At 41.1% G+C, this 23,914-nt stretch overlaps 1 protein-coding gene across 8 annotated transcripts in view; it reads left to right on the forward strand.

Moving 5' to 3' along the window:
- bcas3 (BCAS3 microtubule associated cell migration factor) overlaps window positions 1-23,914 on the forward strand; it is an 877,760-nt gene that overhangs the window by 11,001 nt on the left and 842,845 nt on the right. For all 8 annotated transcript variants that reach the window (XM_078166843.1, XM_078166844.1, XM_078166849.1 and 5 more), the window contains exons 3-5: window positions 11,543-11,597; window positions 16,381-16,456; window positions 17,786-17,892. In XM_078166843.1, the coding sequence (XP_078022969.1) occupies window positions 11,543-11,597; window positions 16,381-16,456; window positions 17,786-17,892 (238 nt within the window). The remainder of the gene's footprint in view (window positions 1-11,542; window positions 11,598-16,380; window positions 16,457-17,785; window positions 17,893-23,914) is intronic.

Consider the following 23,914-nt stretch of genomic DNA (forward strand, 5'->3'; position numbering starts at 1 on the left):
ACACCAGAGTAAAACTAGAGTGAAATACTTTTACTTCAATACATAGGAATGTATTACACCACTGGATAAAGGCTATGTCAAAGATGGTCATATATGTAAGAAGAAGCCTCTGAGCATGCGTAGTGATCTTATTTTCCTTTGGTGGTATTAACAAATCAAACAATAGTAGCTAATTATATCTTTATACATATTGGATTCCTATTTATTTAACATCTTTCTGGTGCAAGGTCCAAGGTGCTATGCAGGGGTGGGAAGTAACGCATTCCAAGTTTTTTTATGGAATGAGAACCTTACATGTTCCCTTTTTTTTAAGCTGTACTTCTGCTCTTTACTTGAGTATATTTTTTAACCAGTAATCTACTTTTTACTTTACTATGTTTGCCATTTATACCTTTGTTGCAAATAGTCTGCTTTGACCAGTTTCTGCCTGTGTACTGCAAGCTGGGTGATAAAAAGGAGATAAAAATTAAACCGACTGCACAGGCACACACACTCACACAGCATAGAGGCAGCCTCTGACCTTGTGACAGCCACAGCTGCAACAGATAATCCAACCCAAGTTAGCTAACTTTTTTTTTTTTTCATTTTATATACTTTATTAATCCCCGAGGGGAAATTCAATTTTTCACTCTGTTTGTCAATTACACACAGGTCCGAACACACACGCACAAACTGGACCTATACATGCACGAAGTGGAGAGATGTCAGACTGGGCTGCCCATGACAGGTGCTCCGAGCGGTTGGGGGGTTCGGTGCCTTGCTCAGGGGCACCTCGGCAGTGCCCAGGAGGTGAACTGGCACCTCTCCAGCTACTAGTCCACGCTCCATATTTTGGTCCGGATGGGGACTTGAACAGGCGACCCTTCGGTTCCCAACCCAAGTCCCTATGGACTGAGCTACTGCCGCCCCAAGACTGTTTAATGTAAAGTTACAGCAAAGGAGTCAGCTGCTGATCTTTGAATTTACAGTGAATGAGTTTACAATATAATAACCTTACATTAACTTTGAGTCAATACTGCGCAACAAATCATGTTACTTATGTTAACCACTAGGGCTGGGCGATATGGACTAAAGTCATATCTCAATATATTTTAGCTGAATGGCGATACTTGATATCAATATTTTCTCTGTGACTTAATTGGGGTTTCCCCCAAAGCATTACAGCATAGCGTCCCTGTTAGTTTCATTTTTTCAGAGGCAAACCCTTACAAAAAAAACCCTTACAAAAAACAGTCAGTTATAAGTTTAAGCCACGTGCCAAATGTCACACAGGCAGGGTGCATGGCGTCAGTCCGACCACCCAATGGTTCGACTACCCATTAGTCCGACTACCCAAAGGTCCGACCTAGTATTTGAATGAATGAAATTTATTCCCTCTAAACGCGAATAAATCGCACGTCAGTCATAAACTATGAACCAAAAAAGCACAATCTATCCCGAGTGAGACAAACTGCTTGATCCCTGTCTCCAGTGTACCAGCAGAGAACCTGCAGAACCGAATCAGCGAAAAAACACACCGGGCTAAGCCTCTCTACCTGAGCAGCTGAAGTTGCGGCTCGCACCCTCGACACACAGACGGTGCTTCTGCATGCCAGCCAAACGTGTGCGCAACTGTGAGAAATAAATATGTGAGGTGTACGCTGCTTTTCTATCTTTTGTTCCCTTTTCTTTCTTTCTTTCTTTCTTTCTGTCAGCGACATACACTCCTAACACAGGACGGGTTGTTTTAATTGACTGAGTTGATCATTAAGCCATAGTGATGCACGGATCGGCTCTGATAGCACCTGAATCAGCATGTACGCATCAACCATCCAGCCGTTACAACATGATTGAGCTAGCAAAGCAGTTTTGTGTTGCTATGTGTGGTATTTATTCAGTTTTGGGAAATCACGATGTCTAGAAAGCATCAGTGGCTGCAGCTGACAGGGACAGCTAACGTTAACACTAGCAGCAAAGCTAACATCAGGATCGCCATCCGTTAAAAGCCTCCCGTTGTCGGATACGACATGAAACTACTCCAATTAGCTCAATCATGTTGTAACTAAGACATCCGCTGGAGAAAATATTTTTTTCACGGGCCACTTTGTGAGTTTAGTGAGTTATTACAGACACGGCTAATGGCTAACAGCTAACGGTTAGCCCAGCTAATCCTCGATAACCATGTTATTAATTACACACAGAGAAAATACTAATGTTTGTTCAGTCATTGTGTTTATAGACTTTACAAACATCAGATTAGTCTAAACGGTGATATAGTGACGTGAAAAATGTGATATATACATATATATAGCTAAACTCAGCAAGGTAAACAACAAGGCGATTCCCATTTACACAGTGGTAAGAGTGCTGGACCGGAAGTGTCGCACAAAAAAACGGAAGCTGGCTGCGTTCCGTTTTGCCTCCGTGTTTCCGTGAAAAATAAGGTGGATAGCGCATTGCACATCACCACTCACTAGGCTGCTGACTGGCTGCCATAAGCTACATACAAATAAAACATTAAAGGGCCAGTGTGTAATATTTGGCATGGTTTATTGTCAATCTGAATCTGAATCTGAATATACTACCCATTAATATGTTTATACAAGTGTATAATCGCTATAAAATAAAATTTGTTTGGTTTTCGTAGCCTTATAATTATGCTTTTATATATATATATATATATATATATATATATATATATATATATATATAGCAAGGGCCTTGCTTTAGAGAGGTCGCCATCTTGCGCCGCCATGTATGTACGGCAGACCGAGTGGACAATCCAGCCAGCCAGAGAACGCGTTTCGCGTGTATAAATGAACCAACGAAGATAGCGGAAGGAAGGAAGAAGGAGGAGGAAACAGCAGAGAGTGTTAGTAGTTCGTCGATAGAGTAGTGAAAAGTTTTTTTAGTTATAAAGTTTGTGAATGGACCACACTTACTACGCAACAGGAGAGAATGAACCCGGACCGTCATCTGCGAGGAAAAGAAGACGCAACTTCACTCCTTGTGATGCACTCTCTGTGGCGCTTTTCCTCCTGATGATATATCTCCCCAACGATGGTAGCAGTAGCACCGAATCCCATTCTGTGTATTCAGCCTCTCTTCTCGCCCGCTCAGCATCAAACACATGGAGTTCCTCATCTGTATGCTCCGGCTCAAACAGGTATGGCTCTGGGTCTGTGTCCGCTACAAGAAACTCTTCAAAATCGAGTTCAAAGTCGTCCATTGCAGCTACTATAGTCCGGAGATATTGCTAGGCTAAATAAACAGCTGAGCTCTGTTTACCGGCTACGCTGTCAGTCAGTGTGCAGGCTGGAGATTGAGCAGAGAGGGGATGGGGTCCCCACTCATTATGGTAAACGAGTATGTGTGTATGAAGTGTGTCTGTTACGCTAGGAGAGTCAGAGTTTGGGACGGAGTCTTTTACACCCTGGAGTGTTACCGGAGTTTTTGGAGTGCTCAAATAAACTGGCCTTTTTCCCGAACACTCCTCTGGTCTTCTGCTCGTGAGGGATTCATTACAATATTGTAACATGGTTTAGATTTCTAAATAAACATTCACCTCGTCGCTAGATAGACCTACTCCTGAAAAACTCGTGCACAAGGCTTTTTGTCCCTACGTGGCCACCGTCATTTACCCGACGGGAGGGGTGAGCGAGTGAGCCCTGCAGTCTAGAATTTGACCACTGATGTCACTGTTTTCAACCCATTTTACACACTGGCCCTTTAAGAAGTTCTAACAAATGCAAATTTTATTCAAAAGACCCTTCATGATGGACAACAACAAGAAAACATGTACCCGGCCCGGAGGGTTATCGGGGCCCCGCCTTGGAGCCAGGCCTGGGGCTGGGGCCCGTGGGCGAGCGCCTGGTGGCTGGGCCTTCGCCCATGGGGTCTGGCCGGGCCCAGCCCGAACCGACTACATGGGCTCGTCCCCCCTGCAGGCCCACCACCCGCAGAGGGATCCAGAAGGGATTGGTGCATTGTGGATCGGGCAGTGGACCAAGGCGGGGGCCTTGGTGGGCCGATCCTCGGCTATGGAAGTTGGTTCTTGGGACATGAAATGTCACCTTTCTGGCGGGGAAGGAGCCGGAACTTGTGGAAGAGGTTGAGCGCTACCGGCTAGATATAGTCGGCCTCACCTAGACACATAGTTCTGGCTCTGGAACCCAAGTCCTTGAGAGGGGTTGGACTCTCTCCTTTGATGGAGTTGCTCCGGGTGAGAGGTGGAGGGGCGGGGTGGGCTTTCTGATATCCCCCAGACTCTCTGCCTGTACGTTGGGTTCACCCCAGTAGACGAAAGGGTTGCTTCCCTGTGCCTTTGGGTCGGGGAACAGGTCCTGACTAGGGCTGTACCATCTTAGGCACCTCACGATTCGACTCGATTACCATTCAGGGTGCTACGATTCGATTATTAAATGATCATAACAATTATTACAATTATCACGATTATCGATACATCTTTTTCCCCATAGAGGATTTCTTTTAAACAAGGTATATTTGTCAGTATCCATTAATTAAAGTAAACAAACAAATTTACCTCCATTATCTTTTATTTATATTAGACCAAACGATCCAACACATTTCCCACAACAAAAAGCTGCTCTTATTACATAAACTGTAATACATAAAGTGCCTTTAGAATTAAGACTTCTTTTAACCAAAATTCTCTGCTGTTTACACAGATTTCTGTACTGGCAGGATTGATACAAAACAAATAGCTTATTCTGCTTATTTAGTAATAGAAAATAAAGACCTCCAAACAAAATCCTTTAAAAATAAAACTTTTAACCAAAAATCTAGCAAGTTTAATACAAAACAAATAGCTTATTCTGCTTATTCAGAAATAATAAATAAAGACTTCCAAACAAAATCCTTTACAAATAACTTATTTTAACTAAAATCCTCAGCTTTTTGCACAGAGTTCTGTAGGTTTAATACAAAAAACAACAACTATTAGCTTGTTCAGCTAATTCAATCTGATCTAACATAAAGGATACTTTATTCAGTAATGATAAAGACTTCTAAACAAAGTATTCAATGAGCAGCATAGCATCCCACAACAAACAAACATTTTGCTATCCACAAGCAAAAGCAGCTTTAAATCTAAATAAGTGGGGGATGAATAAAAGAACAGAATGAATTAAATCATGCCAAGGCATGTAAGTGCAAAATGGAGGCAAATGTGCAGCTACTCGTCATCATCATTGCTGTCTTTGCTATTGCTATCATCAGTCTCATCAGGATTGTAAACTTTCAAGTTCTTATGCAAGAACAGGAGCTGGTTGACATGCTCCAAATCAAGTGTGCTCCGCTGTGCAGTTACGATGTCTCCTGCAGTAGAGAACACTCTCTCTGCAGAGACACTGGTGCCAGGAATACACAGGTACCTCTTAGCCAACTTAGAAATCATGGGATACAGCACTTGATTCTTTTTCCACCAGCGAAGAGGGTCCTCTGAGAGAGTGGGTGTTTCAGCACGGCAGTATTTGGTCACCTCCTCCTCAGCTCTGGTATGCGCTGACTTGGGCTGCTGCTGAGTTGGTAGCATCATAGAGAGAGTAATGGAAATTGACATCAGCCACCAGTCAAATTCAGGTACAATATGAAAGTGGATTGCAGATTTCAGACACAAAATAATAATTTACTATTGGGTAAATATATGAAAATTTTTCTGTGGGTAGATCTTAACATTTTAAAAAGTCAAATTCCTACTCTGATCTGAGAAGGCCGGTCCCAGCAGACTCTCCAGCAGAGAAGATGTTGAAACCCTCCTTTTGGAAGCAGGGCTTTGGAGCGGGTCCTCCTCACTGGCCGCTGTTGAGCTGGCTGTGTTGTGCACTGCCACCACCTTTTGCTGGATGTAAACACAGTGAGAAAAACAAACCCACAAAAAACCCACAAAAGTCATACTAAAATCACAATTCCAATACCATCCATCCATCCATCCATCCATCTTCTAACCGCTTCATCCTCTTGAGGGTCGCAGGGGGGGCTGGAGCCTATCCCAGCTGACACTGGGCGAGAGGCAGGGTACACCCTGGACAGGTCGCCAGACTATTGCAGGGCTGACACATAGAAGCAGACAACCATTCACGCTCACATTCACACCTGCGGACAATTTAGAGTTATCAATTAACCTAATCCCCAATCTGCATGTCTTTGGACTGTGGGAGGAAGCCGGAGTGCCCGGAGAGAACCCACGCTAACACGGGGAGAACATGCAAACTCCGCACAGAAGGGCTCCCACACCTGGGATCGAAACGGGAACCCTCTTGCTGTGAAGCGACAGTGCTAACACACCACCGTGCCGCCCCCACAATTCCAGTACCTTCAAACCAAAATAGAATCAAAATAACAAAACACAAATTCACTTTCTCTATTCATTATCATAAATCTTGTATTATGGAATACCTGTATTACTTTTTTTTTTTTTTTTTTTTAACATTTTACATGTAAGATTTATTTTTCCCAGGGTCAGCCTGCTGTCCACTGGCCCTTGTTACAGATAGGAATGTGGCGTATTGTGAGCGTGCGGCCGGCACAACTAAAGGCACAATCAATTTGCTCTGGCGAGCACAACAACAAGCAACAATCACTGGTTAGATTATCAAAGAAAGGGACACAGTGGTCCTCAAAGTTCACAAAATCACAGTCAAAAGTCACTCTTAAGTCACACACTAAATATAAAGTCTCTGTAGACCGTAGCTCTCTTACTTGAGCGTCCTACAGCGGGATGAAAGATGCTGTCCTTGGTGTGGTAGAAGAGGGATCAGCTGAGTTGACTCGGTTGATGAAACGGGGCCTTGGTGGCTCCGTCTTCCTCGGGAGAAAAAGGGGATTTCTCCAAACTCTGCAGATGCTGAGGAACGGCTGGGTTGCGTGGCGTTCCTCTTGTGCTCCGTGTAGTGTTAAAAATAAAAATAAAATGTGTCTTTCCTCGTCCAGCGAGTCAAGAAACAAAAGGGCGGCCTAGGTCGGTCAAATTCAAACGTTTGAGGTGCTCCCTAGCAGTAACTTGCACACAGAAAGCTTTGGCTTCCTTCCAGTAACTTATCATTCGGGGATTGCGAGGGGCATCAGTGCGCAGAGGCAATTAAAGTCTCAGTGACGTCATAGGGGATTCCGTCTGACTCCACCTGAACCTGGCTGCTGTCGTCCAATAGGGAGGAAGAGTTTGAATTTCAAAAGTGATTTACACTTTTATAGCTACCGGACCGATGGAAGATTGGCACATTTACTTTGTTCTTAGACTGGCTGGTTTTGTCAAGGCCTCTTTATTGTTTAAAACCTGTGGCTGAGGTCCCAACATCGTGCGTAATTACGCACGACGAAGAAACATCTGGCAACACACTGGAGCTCAAAGACTCAGATGGACAAGGTGTAACTACAGGTGAGGGAGGCGGGTCGGTGAGAGGTGAGGAAGGAGTATCCATCCAAACCAGTCTGCCAGCAAGGCCGTTGCCTAAAATTAAATGCACACCATCAATAGGCAAAGCCGGCCGCACCCCAACAGCCACTTTTCCCTTAACCAGCTCACCGTCAAGGAACATTTTATGCAGCGGAACAGGGAGGATTTTTAACCCCATCCCCGACTGAGAACACAGTCACCAGTGTCAGACTCTCCAGACAAAGGCAAAACAGAGTCAACAATGTAGGAATCATAACGCTGGAATTCCACTGGATGCTGGTCCGTTGCGGAATGGCTGCACTGGTTATCCGCTACGTGCTCCGCTGTCCGTCAACACCCACTGGCTGCGTTTGCTGTGTTGAGCGTTGCCACTCTGCCGGAAAGCGGGAGTCACGAGGTCCCATGAGATCTTACGAATTCACGAATAATTGCATGATATAACAAGATGTAGTTTCTATAAACAGAACCACAAAACCAGAGGAGTAGTAGGAAGACATCTTGGTGCACCTGACCTGTTGACTTCAGGCCTGCCTCTGCCCATTATGACGTTTTCAAGGTGTAGTGCAGGGAAATACCAGCTGGCAACAGCAGTAACAGGACTGACAAGCCAAAAGCTCCCTCCAAAAGAAACAGGTAAGTAACCCAAAACCTTTTACAAAGCCATAAACAAAACTATTTACTTAGCCTGCAAAGGCACCCGAAATGTAAAAGTCCTTCCCTCAAACAAACAAATGAGCAGCCACCTGCACCAACAACCAAAACTCCAGGCGCAAGCATGAACTACAAACTAATTAGGCACACATGTGCCAAATCAGACTGCAGCCCAAACAGCCCCTTGCCAAGCTGCCACAAATTTACTAATCAAACAAACCCAAGGCTGCAACCACTAAACTGCACAACTAGGTATTAAACACAATTACACCGATTAAAGCTTACCCAGATGCAGAATAAACGGGAAAAACGTGGCACGAGCCCCCATTTGTCATATCCCTGGCTCGAGAGTTTATGGCAAAGAAAGGAAAAAGACTCAGAATACGAGTAAATTAAGTGATTTATTAAAGTAAACAAATATTAACGAATGAGATAAAGAATGAGATGTGTTAAGCCAGTAGGATCAGTAGTGCGCATGTGGGTGTGTGAGAATGTGCTGCATGGTGTTGTGTGTACAAAAGGATCAACAAAACCAACCAAGCACTAGTGTTGCACAGTATACTGGTACCAGTGGTAGACCGCGGTACTAAAACACCACGATACATGATACCATAATGTTGGGGTACCGTAGTACTATGGAACCTCACGGTACCACTACCGTGGGATAAGTTCAAAGTCCAGTCGCAAGAGGGTGAGTGTCCATGCACTGTCCGGTAACGGCGCACGTTGGCCACCTGGCACTCAATATGCTGCTGCAGTGGTTTGTTTTTCAGTGACATTTCAGGTATTAGCTGAGCTATTGAGTATCTTTAAGCAGTGAAAGTTATTATTTATTTCTTTTTACTTGTAGGCTAGATTTGTTTATATTATGCTACAGTGATTTGTTTTCCACAGAGCATTTTACTCGCATTTGCGACTAAAAATAGTTTTGTGTGAGCAAAAGAAAACATTCAGGAGCATGCTGTGCGAGGACGGATTCCAACCAGCAGCAGAAACGAAAGGCGAATCCTGCTGGTTGTGGGTTGAACGGGGGTCACCTCTGCCGTATTCCGGTCAAATACGGCGGCCATAGTGCTCCGTGGTGCAAGAAAACGGCTTACTGGTGACCGAGAAGCCCGGCTCCAGGTCCAATAATTTCCTCTTTGTTGGTGTCATGACTGCCCAGAAATACCTGAACAGCTGAGCCGTGGCGACACACAGGCATGTGACGTGTCAGAGGGGAAACGAGCCGTTCACATTTCTCTCTTTGTGGCAGGTAACGGTCCACAAACCTCACCGCGCTTAAGGGACTGTTCTTAACTTATCAGAGGAGGAGGGTGACTGGTTGATTTTTATTTTATTTATTCATTTTATTTTGATCCCCCCCTATGTTAATCAGTTATTGATGCTGTTTTTGAAGTATGAATAAGTCAGTAAGTAATTTATTCCATTGAAATATCATTGATGTATTATGGAAGAGTGATTCATCTTTTTATAAATGACAAAAGGCACATCTGCCAAATTTTTGCTGTGGTATTGTGATACTACTCAGAACTGTGATACTTTCACTGGTATCGTACTGTGGGTCCCAATTTTGGTACCATGACAACACTTTGAAGCACTGGAGCTTCGGCCTTTTATCTTCTGGAGGAGCACCTAGCCCAGGTGCTCCAGATCAAGCAATCAGGCTACACCTCAGAGAGAAAACACAGAGAGAGGGACTGAGAGACAACGTACAGAACATACAGGCCAGGGCCATCACACTGCCAGAACACGTGCGGCCGTGTTCTGGATCAGCTGGAGAGTTTATACAGATTTATCAGAGCAACCTTATGATGGGGATTGCAGTAATCCAGTGTAGAGGTAACAAAAGCGTGGACCAGTGTTTCTGCATCTGTTTGGGACAGGATAGGCCTAATTTTTTGCAGTTTTACACAGATGAAAGAAGACAACCTGTGAAGTTTGTTTTCTATGGGAGTTAAAAGACAAATCTTCACAATCATCTCAAATATTACTCCGAGGTTTCTTACAGTAGTGCAAGAGGCCAGAGCAATGCCATCCAGAGAAACTATATCTTCAGATAGAGAGTTTCTGAGGTGTTTGGGGCCAAGAACATTTACTTCAGTTTTGTCTGAATTTAACATAAGGAAATTGGAGCTCATCCAGGATTTTATGTCTTTAAGGCATGTTTGAAGTTTAGGTAATTGATCTGTTTCTTCTGGCTTTATCGATATGATAGTGTATCATCTGCAGAACAATGGAAGTTTACAGAGTGATTTCTAATGATGTTACCTAAGGGAAGCATATATAAAGGGAATAGAATTGGTCTGAACACAGAACCTTGTGGAACTCTGAAACAAACTTTGGTATGCAAAGACGATTCGTCATGAACATGAATGAACTGAAATCGATCGGATAAATAGGATTTAAACCAGCTTAGTGCAGAACCTTTAAGGCCAATTAAATGTTCCAGTCTCTGTAGCAGAATTTGATGGTCAGTTGTGTCAAATGCGTTTTATATATATATATATATATATATATATATGTATGTATATATATACATGACAGCAGCGAAAGTTTAATGTTTCCACGGCAAAGGGTACAACGGTCTCGAGGGCTGTCAGTCAGTCGCTTGCAGTCTCTGCCCTCGCAGACATATTGATCATGTCTAATATAGAAGTGTTAACTAAAGGTAAGACTTCCTTAAGTAGCCTTCGAGTGTGAGCTCTGGTGAATTCCATGCCCAAAAGGTCTTGTGTTGTTCGCAGCGAGCCTGCAGCACTATCAACAAGATAATCAATTTGGGAGAGTTTTAAGTCAGTACAGGAAACCTCTGTTACAGTTGGACATGGTATTAAATTTAATGTCGATGGAATAATTTCCTTCAATTTTGATACAGCACTATCAGATAAACATCTAGTATAGTAGCTTCTGCTGAGTGGCATGTAATTGAGTAGTAAGACATCAAAAGTTAACCTACTTACTTACTCAAGTTTACTTGAGAACAGATTTTCAGTACTCTACCCACCATTGGTGCTATGGCAAAACTGATATATGACTCGTGTGGATTGATAACGAGAGACGAAAGAAACCTAAACAAACTGGCAGTTTGTTGTTGTTGTTGTTGTTTCTGGAGGATTCTCATTTCAAAAAGCAACAATAGGCATGGCCAAATTGAGGAGACTACGTCATTGCTTCCATTTTACATGCCCACAGGGATCTAAAATGACCAGAAGAAATAATTTGCACCTTAGACGGCGTTTTTAAAAATCGGAGTTTGAGTGACCTAAAACTCTGTTTGGATGTGGATGAGAGGCCAAAATGTTGAGGAAAATACCTGTTTTCAAAAATAGCTTTATACATGGAGACTGAGCCTGAATGTTGCCCCACATGACATTTAATTTTGCTTTGCAAACTAATGGAAGTCCCCTACATGTAGAATATTTTATTTATATAAAATAGAGCATTGCCCATAAATCCATGATTATTCGAACTGACATGAGCTTTATGTTGTCACAGTGAGCAGTCTTACATGGAAAGTGTTGTGACCTTCCTGCAGGATGTGGTCCCCCAGGTAACTTCCTCCATCATCTATTCTCTCATACTAACAGCTGTTACAAGTCCTAATTTCCCACTACTGTACTGATTTTAATAAGTATAGCCCATCTGGAGTATGTTGTTGTTTTCATACTAGAAAAGTGACAAAATTAAGTATGCTCAACAATGTCAGTATGCAAACACATAAATTTTGTAGTGTGCTGTTGATGAACACTGTTGTTCCACAATGGAATGCACAAAAGAAATGGTGGAGGTACACACAGTTCCAGAATAAATTGCAGGTGTGGTGAGAGGGGTTGTCAAATATCGATTAATTAATACATATCAATTCAGAATACTTGAAATGATTTCAGTTTTCATTTCCCACATTATTGATACACCGCTAATAGCTACGCTTTCTCACTCTCTTTTACTGTTAATATGTCTTGCAGTCATTCTACTGTTCTCTGCTACTAACTTAAAAAAAGTTGTTATTTTATAGCCTTAATAAATTTTTATCTTTTAATGCAAAATGTAATTTTTATGCTCTCAATGTTATTTTTTCCCAGGGTATCCGAATTGGTATCGAATATTGATATTTCTCAAGATATTGTATTGAAATTAGAAGTTCCAGTAGCATGACAACACTGGCGTTTAACACAGCTCCAGAGAGATTTCAGAAAACAAAATAATGAACCCAAAATAAAAATATTTTGACATCCATTTTGCCACTTTAATTCCAGGGTTGCTGTTTGATTGATCTCTGACAGTGCACTGTTAGTATTAGGGGTGGGAATCTTTGGGCACCTCACGATTAGATAACGATTACGATTCAGGGGCTACGATTCGATTATAAAACGATTATTGATGCATCTTTAATTTATATGTATTGATGCACTTTTTCCCAACACACATTTCTTTTTGTCTCACTGAATAAGCATTCAACACTTGCAATTTTTAAAAACAGTGCATTTGTAATAAGAAACAGTTGAATTCATTTCCATTATATTTTAGTAAACATATAAATGGAAATGCGTGCAAACTGGAAAGTTACAACTTCGTTGTACGGAACCAAAGGTAACAACAGGTATCTTAAATCACAAGATAAAATGCGCAGTTAACTTAGAGTAACAAATGATTTGGTGACGACAGACATCCACGCATCACATGTAACTGCGTTCCTACCTGCCTTCAACACCGAGGCCATGACTTCTGTTTTGGTTTGATGGTAGAGTGTCGGGATGGCCGTGTTGGTGAAATAGCATCGGGGTGGGATGGTGTATCTGGGCTCCAGTGTATGCAGCAGTGCTCGAAATCCCCGATTTTCCATGACGGAATAAGGACGCAAATCCTTGGCAATAAATGCCGCATTGGCCTTCGTAATTCACTTGGCCTTTTCAGATGAGGGTGGCAGCTTTCTAATTGCTTCCTCGATTGTTCTCTGGTCGGTAGCGCCACTAATAGCCGCAGCAACAACAGCCTGCCGTCTCCCTGACTCCTCCATCAGGTGGAATCGAGTTACATGGCTTCTCATGTTTGTTGTGTTGCCAAAGTATTTTATTTTAGCACGACACAGCTTACATATAATGTGGCTCTTGTCCAGTTCGCTTGCGCCGTCAACGTTGTAGAAGCCGAAGTATTTCCACACGTCTGCTTTTAAATTAGAAGGAGCTGTTTGGATCTCACGGCGAGGTGGGTGGCGGTCAGCCATGTTTGTTTTCCTCTGTGCGTGTGTCGGCATGTCTGCTCCAGGTGCACATCCCAAAGTGTCTCGGAGATGACGCGTACTGCGCTTCTTAGTTCCGCATCATTTAGAACCTTCTGTATTACTCCAATTAATCGAAATTTGGACGTTTGTGAATCGATTCAGATTTGTCCACGTCCAAATCGCGATGCATCTAAGAATCGGAAATTTCCCCCACCCCTAGTTAGTATAATAGCCACATTGATTTTTTTTAAAAATATTAACTATAACATGTTTATTAGTATATTTTATATACTTTATACTATGAGTATGTAGTATGGAGTGGAGACACAGCACTAGTCTTAAAACTTAAATAGTTTTATTAGAATGATGTTTTGATATCTGGTAATGCAGTTGTGAGCCATGGTGAGAATGAAGAGTCAGGTGTGGGGAAAAAAGCACCGATGAGCAAAGGTGCCAGAAAAATCAATGTACCAATAGGACTTTTTATAAGACTCCCTGCCTCATTTTGCTATAACATCTAAAATGTGTGTAAAGATGACAAAACAATAGCAATCAAATGTTTATTGTGACGGATTATCTGTGTCAGTCAAGTGTCACATCTCAGTAAGGTAAATTCCAAATCATATTTGAGATAACAGAACACTAAGGCAACATGAAAGAAATCACTTAAAATATTGTAATGAGCTTACAACATCAAAAAAAAAAGAAAAAAAAGAAAGAAAAAAATCAGTATGGTCGTTTGTGTTGAGAATAAAAAAAGGAAAAGAAAAAAATGAATCGAATTAAGTACATTCAGTGTTTCCCTCAGGATGTAGTTGTAGCAGCAGAGGTGAAGCATGGGCATGTAAAAAAATTTTCACACGTGCAAAACTTTTTGTACGCTTGCAAAGCACAGCCTGCTGGGATGTTTCTATGTATCTACTGACACCAGAAGGGCTCTTTAGGACTAAGTGCACACAGTACATTTGTGCACAGTAATGAGCTGGTGAAATGTCCGTCTAGCTTACATATGAGGTGTCTCAAGATTTAGGATAATACAATTTTGTTGAACATAATAAAAGTATAATCTTTAAAACAATTGACATTCATTGAACGAACGTCAGTTGAATAATAATACCCCTCCAGCTGATCTATGAGAAATGACGCTACCTCCAGAGGGTCCGACTCATTCATTCTTCTTTACAACCCCACGCTGGGCTTCAGACTAACTTTTTTTTAGTAGGAGCACTGTAGCCCTAACTGAACAATTTTAGGAGCAGAAGCAGAAAATTTAGGGGCACGCCTTAAAACCTCCTGCAATGCAGTTATTCACATTTTTGGCCATTTTAACTGTATCATAAACTATATGTAATCTACTATATATTAACATTGGACGGTTTTAATTATTAAATTATTAAGCATTACACAGACTTGTGGTCAGTGGGATGTGAGGATTCTTAAAGTAGCATCTGTACAGATGTGAAGCCCTGACTATATCAACTGATCTTTAATCAAAACTGTTTTTTCCCCCTCTGAAAATATTAACCTTATAGTCAGACACAATTTATTTAGGCTATGTAGTTGTAGTCTGCAGCAGCAAACTGATATAACTGTGTATAATTGATAGTTAGGTCTATTAAAATGTTGCTTGAAATGTATAGGCTAGAAATAATATTCAACCACATTATGATACAGAAATATGTATAAATCTAGGCTGTAGAGGGACTGAAAATACATTTTATTATTGCAGCCTAACAGGCTGTGCAGTCTAACAGGCTGAAAAATGTCTGAAAAATCAACAGAAGAAGGCCAGTAATGCCCAGTTTATTGAGTTATAGTACTTAATTACAAACATTTCTGGTGTGTCGCCTGTTATACAGAGATGTATTAATACATTTTTGTTCAGTCACCAAAAAGGCTATACGTGGGATTTATATCTTGTTATCTGCAGGGACAGATGAGTAGGCACTGTTCATCAACTTATATGACAGCAGTGAAAATTTAACGTTTCCACAGCAAGCGGGTAAAACGATCTTGAGGGCTGTCAGTCAGTTGCATGCAGTCTCTGCCCTTGCAGATTTTACGTTATGTCAGTAAACACTTCACACTACGTACTGCTGAAGTTTGCAAGGGTTCAGTCCGCAAAACCTGACCGCAGCTTGTCACCGCCTCGGTGCAGTTCATCTGGAATGAGCCTACTGATGAGTGAAGGTGACGTGATCCTCGCAGTTACCATCACTCACTCTCTGACTCTCCCCCTTCTCACACACATTAACCTACACTGGCGGACTCGCTCCCCTGTTTTACAACATGAAATAAAAACGCCCGCAAATTTGCAGGTCACGCACGAGCTAGTAGCTGTAAAAAATACTCGCACTGACTCCAGAAATGGTGACTATTCGGTCGCAGCCTAGAGCCCCCCCATGCATTTTAAAATCCTTCCTAGTGTAAGTGTATTTATCACAATATCATCCACTTTGCTCATAACAGCGGAATCTTGCCATGCCTCAACCCAAGCATGAAGTAGAACTTCTCCGCACAGCGTTTCCTCATTCAGACATAAGTCTCACATTATAACAATGTAAGTCATCACGTTATAAGGTGAAATGTTTAACCGTATAACAGATAAATAGTAGGCTATATTGTTATGTTATTATATGAAGCGTCCGTCGCGCAAAATAATATAACTTTAGTTTATGAAGAGATAAGATGGAGCCCTCTCCTCTTATATGCTTTACTCACAAGTGTGCAAATTGACCTGGATATGTAGCACTAAATAATATAAGCAGTAGTTTCTAAAGAGCTAAGACGAAAAAAAGAAAAAAATAAATCAGCAGCAGCAGTCATATTTCAGCAGTGGTGCGCTGCTGCTAGTTGCATATAGGGGAAACACTGACATTACCATGAACCATAAACCTTGCATACCTGAGCCTCCAGTCAAAAACAATGCACACTTTGACTGTATACAAGTTATTTACCAGCTATTCTTGATTGTTAACTCTCCTACAAACATACATTGGGCTAGTAAACTAATGTATTTATCAGAATTTGAATGATAGAGTTGTATTAGGTATGTTGGGCGGTATTGTTGTATACATTTTGTCCACACTCTGTTCTTTCTTTCAAACTACAGGCATATACCGGAGCTCCACTCACTGATGAAAAAGAGAAGATAATTTGGGTTCGATTTGACAAAGCTGACGTCAATGGTAAGTCTAGCCTCTTTTAAACTGTCTGTTCAAGGTGGGAACATTGCACTGTTATGTTGCCTTGCCATTCTGTATATAAGGTAAGAAAGGGGGGACAGAGTGGTCTTGCCTCTGAGCTAGGAACAGAGGTAGTAACAGCACTAAAAAAAGGTCCGTGTAAAATGTAGAGCTGGAAAGATATGACCAGGTGGGGCGGAGGTGTGACATTTTGATTACGTGTTATTTTGGCAGCCACACTAAAGGAGATTTTAAAAAACAGCTACTTCCAATTAGCAGCAAACTCAAAGGAAAGAACAGTGGCTGTAAATGTCTACAAATTGGGAAAGCAATGACATTTGGGAGCACCTTATCCTCTGAGCAGAGGATGAGACCAGCCGTCATATAACAGAGAATGTGAATGCAGTGCGGGTGGAACTCTTCATTAGTTCTTTTTTCCTCAGCAGCAATTTCAGGTGGATAACTGATTGGTCCATGTGATCAAAACTGATCTGATCAGATTGATGGATGTACAGTAGCTCTTGCAGTTGTGAGTGAATGCAAACTTTTGGACCCAGTGCAATGAACAGTTAAGTTTCACTTCCACTGAGCCTGCCATTCTGCTGCTCTGTCAGTGCCCTGAGTACACTCCCTGCTCTGAAAGTGTGGTGCAATGAATAACCGAATGGTATTTGTATTCCAGTAGCGCTTCTAATGAATGGTACACCTCCAAAAATAAATAAAATCAATTTGTGGCGCCAGATGTTATTGTGGTGGGCCTCAACAAATAAATTAATGTGTGGGAAAACCTGTAAACTTTATTGTTTTTGTTAATATACACTAATTCTGAATTTGATGCCTGCAACACGTTCCAAAAATAGTTGGGATGGGGCAACAAAAGACTGGAAAAGTTGTGGAATGTTCAAAAAACCTCTGTTTGGAACATTTCACAAGTGCAGAAGTTAGTTGGTTACAGGTGATAGGATCATGATGGTGTATGAAAGGGGCATCCTCAAAAGGCCCAGTTGTTCACATGCAAGTATAGCCTGAGGTTCCCCACTTTGTGAGAGACCCTTTGTGGGCAAGCAGGTCAACAGTTTCTAAAAGCACAGTTGCAGGGAATTTATTAATTTTACCATCTACAATCCATAATATTATCAGAAGATTCAGAGGATCCAGAGAAATCTCTGCATAAAAAGGGCAAGACTGAAAACCAACATTGAATGCCTATAATTGTGATCCCTCAGATGGCACTGTATTAAAAACTGACATGATGGAATAAAGGATATTACTACATCGGCAACACATCCTCCACTTAAACTTCACCAAATGTCTCACTTTCTGTTTGAACAGATACTGCCCGCAATCCAGAGTTTATGGAGATGCACAGTGGTACTACCGACCCTCCTCTTTGCCTCATGATTGGCTACGCTGACGGGATGCAGATCTGGAGCGTATCTGTAAGTCACATGCCTAATGGGCCCGTAAAACTGCTACCTCACCATTTTCTTCTTGGAACTTTTATGCCATCAGTTTCATTTCAATGATAAATTCAAATGGACATGTGTGCTGAAACACTCTAACCTTGTTAGTTAGTTCACTATAGATTAATGTTTGGCTACAGCTCTTTTGTACAAGTGCGAAGGGGCTAATTGACTCTCAAAAGCAAGGGCGGACTTTACTATAAGGCTTAGGTAGGCAACTGCCTGAGGCCCCGGTGGGGAGTCCTCCTTGGGGGGCCCCCAACAGTCAGCCCACCCCCACTATGAAAAATTCATTAACATGGTCAAGCTTACTTATAACTATTTCATAAAAAACATATATATCAAAGTAGCATCAGCATATCTAATTCATGAGTGGTTGGTATCTGTCTCGCCACTCCACCCCTCCATCACACTACAATGGACTATTCCATGACCTTCAACCCGGAAAGATGAATGCAGGTGACGTGAGGTAAACAGAGAAAAGTGCGAGAGAAATAGGCTACTAACCTGAGAGAAAAATGAAGCGACTCTCAAGCGGTTGGGATAAAAAGAAAAAAAGAGAGGATGCTAAAAAATATATTGCAGCACTGCCTAAATTACAAGCTTTTTTTACTGCCCCAACAACTGGATATGATGCTGAAACCGACAACAACATCAGCGTTGATGAAGATGCAGCTTGCGGTAGCAACTCAGAGCTAACATCACCGTTGCCAGTTACAACCGCTGACAGCCCAGGTGAGATGACTTGGACAAATACAGTGGACAAGGACAATGACAATGATGACAACCACGATGAGGATGAGCAGCGACCCATGGATGGCCACTCTGCTCAATAGTGCGCAAAGGTCCGGTCCAGTGACAAATAGAGTTCCCCAAAGGTCAAGATGGCCGTAGATTTACAAGCAGCAATTACTATGCTGTATGACTTTTAGTCATGTTATGAATACTATATAAATCTTTACCATGGCAGTAATTACTTTGTGGTAATATTGATATAGATCTGGGTTTTATCTTAGAAAAATGAACATTGCTGACATCTTGGCAAAGATACATGGTCATGTTGGCAACCATGCAGCGCCGGTACAGGACCCAGGTATTCAGTGCGGCCATGTCCAGTACATTATAAAATAACATGAAAGCGCTCAAATGGTCATCAATATTGCGGCGTGCATGTGCAGTTGGGCCAGGTACTTAAGTCAAGATGTTCTATGACTGCGCTCTCCCAGTGCGTAATCCCGGCTGTTTATGCTTTCACACAGTCCCATCTTTTCCAGCTGCATGGCCCTCACACAGATCTGGTTGATTCGACACTATACAAAATAAATAAAATTTGTTTCGCAGTGATCTTGCTTGAAACCAAGCACCTTCACATATATATATATATATATATATATATATATATATATATATATATATATATATATATATATATGTATATATGTGTGTGTGTGTATATGTGTGTGTATGTGTATATATATATATATATATATATATATATATATATATGTATATATATACACACACACACACACACATTTATTTATATATATATATATATATATATATATATATATATATATATATCTAATCTAATAATCTAACTAATCTTCCAGAAAAATAAAATAATGAAATTATAAAGATCATAAAAAAGATCAAAGTGTTTTAAAAAATGGATGAAAGACAATTACAAATAATATACAACTCAAAATAAATTTGATGTAAACTGTACATTGATTTAAATGTATTGTAGTTATTTTGATACAATACAGTGAAACATACCTAAATGCAATGGCAAAGCAAAACAATGAAATTGGCGGATATGGAGTAGCTAGAACTAATCTAATGATGCTTTTTTATTGTATCATGTTTAACAATGACCAGTGTCTCCCCCTTTTCACTGTTTAAATACAAAACTGTATTGCCTTTGGCCACTAGGTGACAGTGTTGACTGTGATACAGAGAGTATTTGATCCAAGCAGAACTGCTCAGGGCTCTAACACACTAAAACAAGTCCCAAGATCCTACTGGACTTCACAACTTGTTTCTGAATAAAGGTTGTGAAGAAAACAAAAGAGAAAGACAAAAGAGAAGGACAAATACACAAAATGAATAAGTGTGTTGTGTACAGACATTTATTGTTAACAGTAAGTGCAGCCAATCAAAAGGTGCTTTTGGAGTTCAGCAGAATGGAAATGCCAAAAGATAGATGTAAGTACAAATAGAACTCCAACACCCAAATCTAGAGTGGAATGCTCTTTTCATCTATCTTGGGTATGTCCTCTTTAGTTTGAAGTGGTCATTTAGCCCCGGGGAGCCTTTTGAGCCATTTTAAACTGTCACAAAGAATAAGTGTGAATCAATTCAGTACTAGCAGGTGTTCCAAGTAAACTCAAAACTCAACTAAACAAAATCATACACACATATACAAAATCATACACACATATTGACAAACTGTATCTAAACTAACCAGATGTCTGTAAGTCCACGAGATACACATACAAGCATACAGTACAGGCCAAAAGTTTGGACACACCTTCTCATTCAATGCGTTTTCTTTATTTTCATGACTATTTACATTGTAGATTCTCACTGAAGGCATCAAAACTATGAATGAACACATGTGGAGTTATGTACTTAACAAAAAAAGGTGAAATAACTGAAAACATGTTTTATATTCAAGTTTCTTCAAAATAGCCACCCTTTGCTCTGATTACTGCTTTGCACACTCTTGGCATTCTCTCGATGAGCTTCAAGAGGTAGTCACCTGAAATGGTTTCCACTTCACAGGTGTGCCTTATCAGGGTTAATTAGTGGAATTTCTTGCTTTATCAATGGGGTTGGGACCATCAGTTGTGTTGTGCAGAAGTCAGGTTAATACACAGCCGACAGTCCTATTGGACAACTGTTAAAATTCATATTATGGCAAGAACCAATCAGCTAACTATAGAAAAACGAGTGGCCATCATTACTTTAAGAAATGAAGGTCAGTCAGTCCGGAAAATTGCAAAAACTTTAAATGTGTCCCCAAGTGGAGTCGCAAAAACCATCAAGCGCTACAACGAAACTGGCACACATGAGGACCGACCCAGGAAAGGAAGACCAAGAGTCACCTCTGCTTCTGAGGATAAGTTCATCCGAGTCACCAGCCTCAGAAATGGCAAGTTAACAGCAGCTCAGATCAGAGACCAGATGAATGCCACACAGAGTTCTAGCAGCAGACCCATCTCTAGAACAACTGTTAAGAAGAGACTGCGCAAATCAGGCCTTCATGGTCAAATAGCTGCTAGGAAACCACTGCTAAGGAGAGGCAACAAGCAGAAGAGATTTGTTTGGGCCAAGAAACACAAGGAATGGACATTAGACCAGTGGAAATCTGTGCTTTGGTCTGATGAGTCCAAATTTGAGATCTTTGGTTCCAAGCGCCGTGTCTTTGTGAGACGCAGAAAAGGTGAACGGATGGATTCCACATGCCTGGTTGCCACTGTGAAGCATGGAGGAGGAGGTGTGATGGTGTGGGGGTGTTTTGCTGGTGACACTGTTGGGGATTTATTCAAAATTGAAGGCACACTGAACCAGCATGGCTACCACAGCATCCTGTAGCGACATGCCATCCCATCCGGTTTGCGTTTAGTTGGACGATCATTTATTTTTCAACAGGACAATGACCCCAAACACACCTCCAGGCTGTGTAAGGGCTATTTGACCAAGAAGGAGAGTGATGGAGTGCTGCAGCAGATGACCTGGCCTCCACAGTCACCGGACCTGAACCCAATCGAGATGGTTTGGGGTGAGCTGGACCGCAGAGTGAAGGCAAAGGGGCCAACAAGTGCTAAACACCTCTGGGAACTCCTTCAAGACTGTTGGAAAACCATTTCAGGTGACTACCTCTTGAAGCTCATGGAGAGAATGCCAAGAGTGTGCAAAGCAGTAATCAGAGCAAAGGGTGGCTATTTTGAAGAAACTAGAATATAAAACATGTTTTCAGTTATTTCACCTTTTTTTGTTAAGTACATAACTCCACATGTGTTCATTCATAGTTTTGATGCCTTCAGTGAGAATCTACAATGTAAATAGTCATGAAAATAAAGAAAACGCATTGAATGAGAAGGTGTGTCCAAACTTTTGGCCTGTACTGTACATAGTTACATATATACATAAATGTATGTTAATATGACATAAGGGGGAGTAAAAATCTGGGAAAGTTGTGGAATACTCAAAAAACATCTGGAACATTCCACAGTTGAACAGGTGATAAGGGTCATAATTTGGTATTAAAGGGGCTTCCTCAAAAGGCTTAGTTGTTCACAAGCAAGGACAACGCAAGGTTTAAAACCTGGTAAGAAACTGCGTGGGCAAACACGGATAACAACGGATAAAGAATAATGTTTCTCAATGCGCCATTGCAAGGAATTTATGGATTTTGTCATCTGCAATCCATAATATCATAAAAATATACAGGGAATACAGAAAAACCTTAGTGTTGTCAGTAAACACAGTTTGTTGCTGCATCTACAAATGCATGTTAAGACTCTAGCATGCAAAGTGAAAGCCAGATATCAACAACATACAGAAACACTTCCGACTTCTCTGGGTCTGAGCTCATCAGAGATGAGATGGATTGACACAAAGTGAAAAAATGTTTTGTGATCAGTCAATCAATCAATCAATCAATTTTATTTATCAAGCCCAATATCACAAATCCCAATTTGCCTCAGAGGACTTTACAGCATACGACATCCCTCTGTCCTTTGGACCCTCACAGCAGATAAGGAAAAACTCCCCCAAAAAACCCTTTAACAGGGAGAAACAAAAAGGTAGAAACCTCAGGAAGAGCAACTGAGGAGGGATCCCTCGTCCAGGACGGACAGACGTGCAATAGATGTCGTACAGAACAGATCAACATAACACATTTGCAGTAATCCATATGACAAAATGATACATAAAGAGAGACAGAGAGAAAAATTGAGACAGAAAGAGACCGAGAGACTGAGCCAGAGAGAGATGCAGGGCAGACAGTAATGACAATAGCTACAATAACATTAGTTTTAGCAATAATATTATGATAACGGTAATTGTGATACAATATGTTGCAAGTATATATTGTAGGAGCAATACCTTTAGAAAATGTTTGCACTTGTCATAAATTTGGGGCACCACCTTCACTTAGAAGGAAAGTGACTGTAATCAAATTAATAACTCCGAAAACCAATTATTAATTTGTCAGTACACTTATCAGTCATGGATCAATCTCAATACCAGGGTTATGAATTCTCTATACATTGATCTTAGTTCCTGTTCAAAATAAATATTCACAGACAACCACTTGCCGATAAATGAAGATTTATTTAGGGCTAAATGTTGAACAATTGAGTAAACGAATAGTGAATGAGGATGATATGAAATGACACAAAATCAACAGTATGTATAAATGGATTAAGGCAAGAGGTAACACTTTTGGCAGTTATTTAGTTTGGCAATAGTGAGAGAGTATGTGGCTGTAAATAAATTGATACGCAGTGATACGTAAAACCATTTACTAGGGATGGGCAAACGATCAAAATTCATTATTTGATCATCAAAAAAATTAACGATCAATTATCGATTAATTGATAAGCGAGTATTTCAAAGGAGAGAAAACAAAAGAGTGCAGTGCAGACTGTCGCCACAATAGACCGCAGCTGCCCCAGTTTTGAGCTTCAACCCCCCCAGGCCAAAGAGGAAGAATGGCGCGCATGCGCAGTTCACCCCTGGGTGTTTACAACCGTTGCCAGCCAGGGGTTACAGGCTCTTCAGCGAAACCTCCGTCTTTCAATGGCGCCAAGGCTTTGGAGAGCAATGAGAGCCTCTGTCTGTTTATGATGTTTTGTATGGGAAACACAACGACTATCGAGCAAAATTATTTGTGATTGATCAAAATCCTTAACAATCAATCATTGATAATCGAAAATTGATGCCCATTCCTACCATTTAACCAACGAAACCTAAATTAAGACCAAAA

The sequence above is a fragment of the Epinephelus lanceolatus genome, chromosome 4 (genome assembly GCF_041903045.1).
Source record: "Epinephelus lanceolatus isolate andai-2023 chromosome 4, ASM4190304v1, whole genome shotgun sequence".
Classification (NCBI taxonomy): domain Eukaryota; kingdom Metazoa; phylum Chordata; class Actinopteri; order Perciformes; family Serranidae; genus Epinephelus; species Epinephelus lanceolatus.